Genomic DNA, 4,429 nt, shown 5'->3' on the forward strand with positions numbered 1-4,429 from the left:
GAAACATCAAGACTCCCAGGATATTGTGCTTTGTCACAGAAAATGTTTGTTCCAGGAAGCCTTCCTAATTCTTCTATATTTGATCTGATAGAGTTAAGGATTAATCTTCCGAATGAAACACCTACCTGCATGCGCATACATATAGCACATGTAACAATTAGAAAGTTAATTGAATTTAGTTTGAAAATGTACGCACTATCTAATCTGGTAAAAATATAGTCTCCACGCATAAACACAAAAATTATATATGTATAACAATGGATTTGGATATTGGCATGGTGTATTATAGGGCTATACGGTTGGCATGGTATATCTCTTAGTGTTCCTAGTAGGACCCGGTTGGCACATGCCTTTTAGAACTTATCCTTGAATGATATCCATATCATCATTGGTAGTTAGAAGATTTCAACTTTTTAATGTTCATATTCAAAAGATTCTCCAATAATACATAGCTTGCTTTCTACGGGTAAAGGTTCTTTATATCATAATAATTGCCTTAATGAGTGGCTTAGAAAAATAGTTCACAAGTCTAGAACCCAATTTTATTTGAGAAGAAAAAAAAAAGAAAAACTTCCTCATCTTACAAAAATTGTCGCTAGTGTAATTTAGTAAATACTATACTATTATTGTTACTATTCAAAATTATTTTCTTTCGTCTTATTTGACTTGAAATTAATTTAGCTGACTAATTGAAATAACACACCTAGTCAAACTCGGATGCCAAGCGTGAATCTGGTTAAGACAACATAGTCTTGGCTCATTTAGCCTTTAAAGAAAGTCACCATTCAAAAAAAAAAATTAAAATAATACACCTTAAGTACGAATATTATTGATGGTCGGCCAATCAAGTTAATCATACACATTAAATATTGATTGTATCGGTAGATTTAAATTAGAAATAGAATTAGAATCTTAAAAAAAGGACTTCTTAAAAATGGGCTAAGAAGGAAATAAAAGACGCCTATCATATCAAATAAAAAAGATGAGCAGATAGACTTAAATATATTTCATTAGTTTTTATTCCTCGTATTACGGGGTTGTTTATTCGTTTCTAATATTTATATTCTTTTATATTAATTTTATTTATTGTAAAGAAATTAATAATGTTCTTAGGGTTTGATGATTAAAGAGTTTCACAAATAAATGAGATGTATAACCCAGTTTAAAAGCTATTTGGGTTTGGTGAGACCTGTGGACCGTTTATTTTTTATTTGTATAAAATTTTTTCTTAATTATAAACAATATTTTTTTAAAAAAATCGGATATTAACTTTTAGTATATCTCTATTTTATAAGATTTTCATATCAAATATTTGCTGAGATTACTTTTTAATTTAATGAGATTTTATTACCCGTTTAAGAGACTATCTGGGTTTGGTGTGACCTATATATACCTGTGAATTTAGGCAGATACATAAGAAGTCACCATTTAAAAATAAAGTAATCTGATGGCTTGAGAGAATATAAGAAGAATTTCGTTTATATATATATATATATATATATATATATATATATATAGGGTATGGTTAATGTAAAAAACAATATTTTTGTGAGAAGAATAAGAATAGATCTAGGCCCTTAGATCTATGATATAGTGGTTGAGATTGGTAGTTTCTAAATAATTGTATTGTTTTCTATTTACATGGTATAGTGTGGTAGAGTGTCATATTTAGGTGGTTTGTTTTATTTTAAAGTTCTTCTCACCCTTCTCACAAAACAATTGTTTTTTATTTGAACTCTTTTCTATATATATATATATATAAGATTAAGATGTATACATCTTATTCATTGGACAAAATAAATATAATTTTTTAACATTCATTTGAATAACTGACAACGCACGTACTAGCTCGCCCGTCATATGCATAATGCATTCCCCAAGTACCAAAGACCGCCCTTAGTATGAGAAAACCCCATGACTATTTTCATAGCCTGTGAGACTCGAATCTAAGACCTCTACCTTTTTTTTAAATAGAAATTAATTAAGAATTATTATTAAATAACAAGTAATGATTTGATTTAAGCTTCGTTCAATAATCCTTGTAAAACATGCATGTACTTACTCTTTTGGGAACCATATATATCCATTTCAATATAAGATTTTCTGGGTGTTAGCTTATTAATTATATGAGATGTAAATTCTCTTTTCTGCTAAAAAGAATGAACATGGTTCCAATATATATAATATGATCAATTAATAATCATGTAAATATAATTAATTAATTAGTAGTCTTACAGCAATCAAAAGACCAATCTCCACGGATGCAAAGAGTACACCAAAGAAAGCCCCAGCGCATGCAAGGAAGTCCATTTTGTCAACTTTCCAAATATGGTAAGCCTCATTGTAATCTATTAATCCAGGAAGTGCAGACAAGATGATTGATGCAAGTATGGCCAGAGGTGTGTAATACAATAGCTTCGTTAATACTTGTAACGATATGAACACCGTTATTGCCATTACTACATTTGACACTGCAGATTGACAACCTGCACTAACATTCACCGCAGTTCGTGAAAACGATCCTGCGCCCAATACAAGAAAAACAATCAGAGTACGTACTTATTATATATAGACAGCTAGCTAGCTTGTCACTTAAAATGAACATGATCAATATATATCGGTATGATCACTAGCTAGGTAGTAGGTACCGGTTGCAACATAGCAAGAAGACATAGATCCAGCTATGTTCATGAAGCCCATGGCTAACATTTCCTTGTTCCCATCTAGGTTATACCCTTTCATCGAAGCGAAAGATCGACCAACAGCAATAGCTTCCTGTAAAATTACTTAAAATATTAATATATCCTACGAATCCATATGTGAATCATATATTGCACCACAGTTCATAGTTAATTTCAATTTTTTATAACCAATTATTACGTACCGTCAATGCGATAATGGCACAAATGAGGCCGATTTTGGCTACTTCGCCGAGGTGTGGACCATTGAACTCCAACTGGTTCAGTGAGCTTGGATTTATTCCTCCTTTGAAATGCTTAATGATTTTAACCCCATGTTCATCTGCTCTTGTTAGGTATACTATTAAGGTGGATAAAATGACCGATATAACCGGAGAAATGGCAGGTAACCAGAATAATTTCTTGTTCTTCTTTCCCTGTAATTTGATTAAGTTAATCATCCAAAGTAATTCGATAACGGTGTAAGTCGTAAAGACTGATCGATCTACTCACGATAAATCTGGTAATAAGGATGAATATCAGGAATGAACATCCAAGAACAAAATTCAAAGGATACCACTGCAAAAACATGAATAAGATTCATCTTAATTTCCAAATAAACAAATAAAAAAAGTTAACATGGAAAAATATATAGATGTATACTGAAGTGTGAAAAGAATTAGCAACAGATTCCAGAACCGAGACAGCATCAGTTTTAGTTGTAAAGTGACTAATCCCGAGTAAGCTCTTGAGTTGTTGAAGACCGATAACAATAGCTGCACCTGCCATAAACCCTACAATCGCAGCATGCGATAGAAAATCAATAAGAAAACCTAACCTGCGATTACCAAAACAAAATAAATATATATCATAACCAATTGCTAAAAGTTGTAAACATTTTAGCAAGTATATATTCATTAATATAATAAGAAGCTAGAATGAGTACCTAAGAAGTCCAAAAAGAGCTTGAAAGCTGCCGGCGAAGAATGTGACTGTGAAAACAAGTTTTCTGTAGGAAACAGGATCAGCCACAGGATCAACTAGCTTTGAGATCATGGATGATATGAGCAGTGACACCACAGCTACCGGACCTATGGCTAATTCTTGTGAAGTTCCCATTACAGAATAAATCAAAGGAGGAACAACACTTCCATCTATATATGAATGTACACATGATCACAACAAGCATATATAAAATTAGTTATTATGACAATTAATCATTAGAAGAAATTAAAAAAGTACTTAACTTACATAGACCATATTGAGGATCAAGATTAGCTAAAGCGGCATATCCAATACTCTGCAAGAAATCAAGTTAATTAATAGAAAAACTTTAGTAGCTTGAATATGCTTATATATATATATAATTTCAAACAAAACAAGTACTGTTTGTATGCATGTTAAAAATATATATATTTATATAGGACCTGAGGAATACTGAGGCTAGCAAGAGTTAATCCAGAAATCAAGTCATTCTTAAACTTTGAAGCTTTGTAGTTTCTACCCCAATTAAATACAGGAAAGATGGCGGTGACAAGTGCAAGCACGCAGTGTTTCTTCTGATCAGAAGATGATGAATTATTAGCGGTTCCTTGAGGAAAGACAGTGTCTTTTATTGACTGAAAGCTGATATGTTGGAGAAAGCCTGGAGGATCTGGTGAAGTAAGAACCCATTTGGTAGTAGTAGTAGTAGTCTGCAGCTGGTTGGTTACACCTTCAATGCCGAAACTATGATCTGGTGAATTAGCCAT

General features: G+C 31.9%; 1 protein-coding gene across 1 annotated transcript in view; it reads right to left on the bottom strand.

Moving 5' to 3' along the window:
- The window catches only part of LOC143630374 (low affinity sulfate transporter 3-like), a 5,178-nt gene extending 749 nt beyond the window's left edge, over positions 1-4,429 (bottom strand). Inside the window, exons 1-9 of the mRNA XM_077099414.1 lie at positions 4,106-4,429; positions 3,930-3,978; positions 3,625-3,832; positions 3,342-3,516; positions 3,192-3,257; positions 2,885-3,115; positions 2,649-2,775; positions 2,236-2,522; positions 1-125 (exon numbers count right to left, since the gene is read on the bottom strand). The exon at positions 1-125 is cut by the window's left edge and continues 69 nt beyond it. Of these exons, the coding sequence (XP_076955529.1) occupies positions 1-125; positions 2,236-2,522; positions 2,649-2,775; positions 2,885-3,115; positions 3,192-3,257; positions 3,342-3,516; positions 3,625-3,832; positions 3,930-3,978; positions 4,106-4,429 (1,592 nt within the window). The remainder of the gene's footprint in view (positions 126-2,235; positions 2,523-2,648; positions 2,776-2,884; positions 3,116-3,191; positions 3,258-3,341; positions 3,517-3,624; positions 3,833-3,929; positions 3,979-4,105) is intronic.

Source organism: Bidens hawaiensis, unplaced genomic scaffold (assembly GCF_021521415.1).
Source record: "Bidens hawaiensis isolate Kalapana, Puna unplaced genomic scaffold, B.hawaiensis_p1.1 tig00000459_1, whole genome shotgun sequence".
NCBI lineage: Eukaryota > Viridiplantae > Streptophyta > Magnoliopsida > Asterales > Asteraceae > Bidens > Bidens hawaiensis.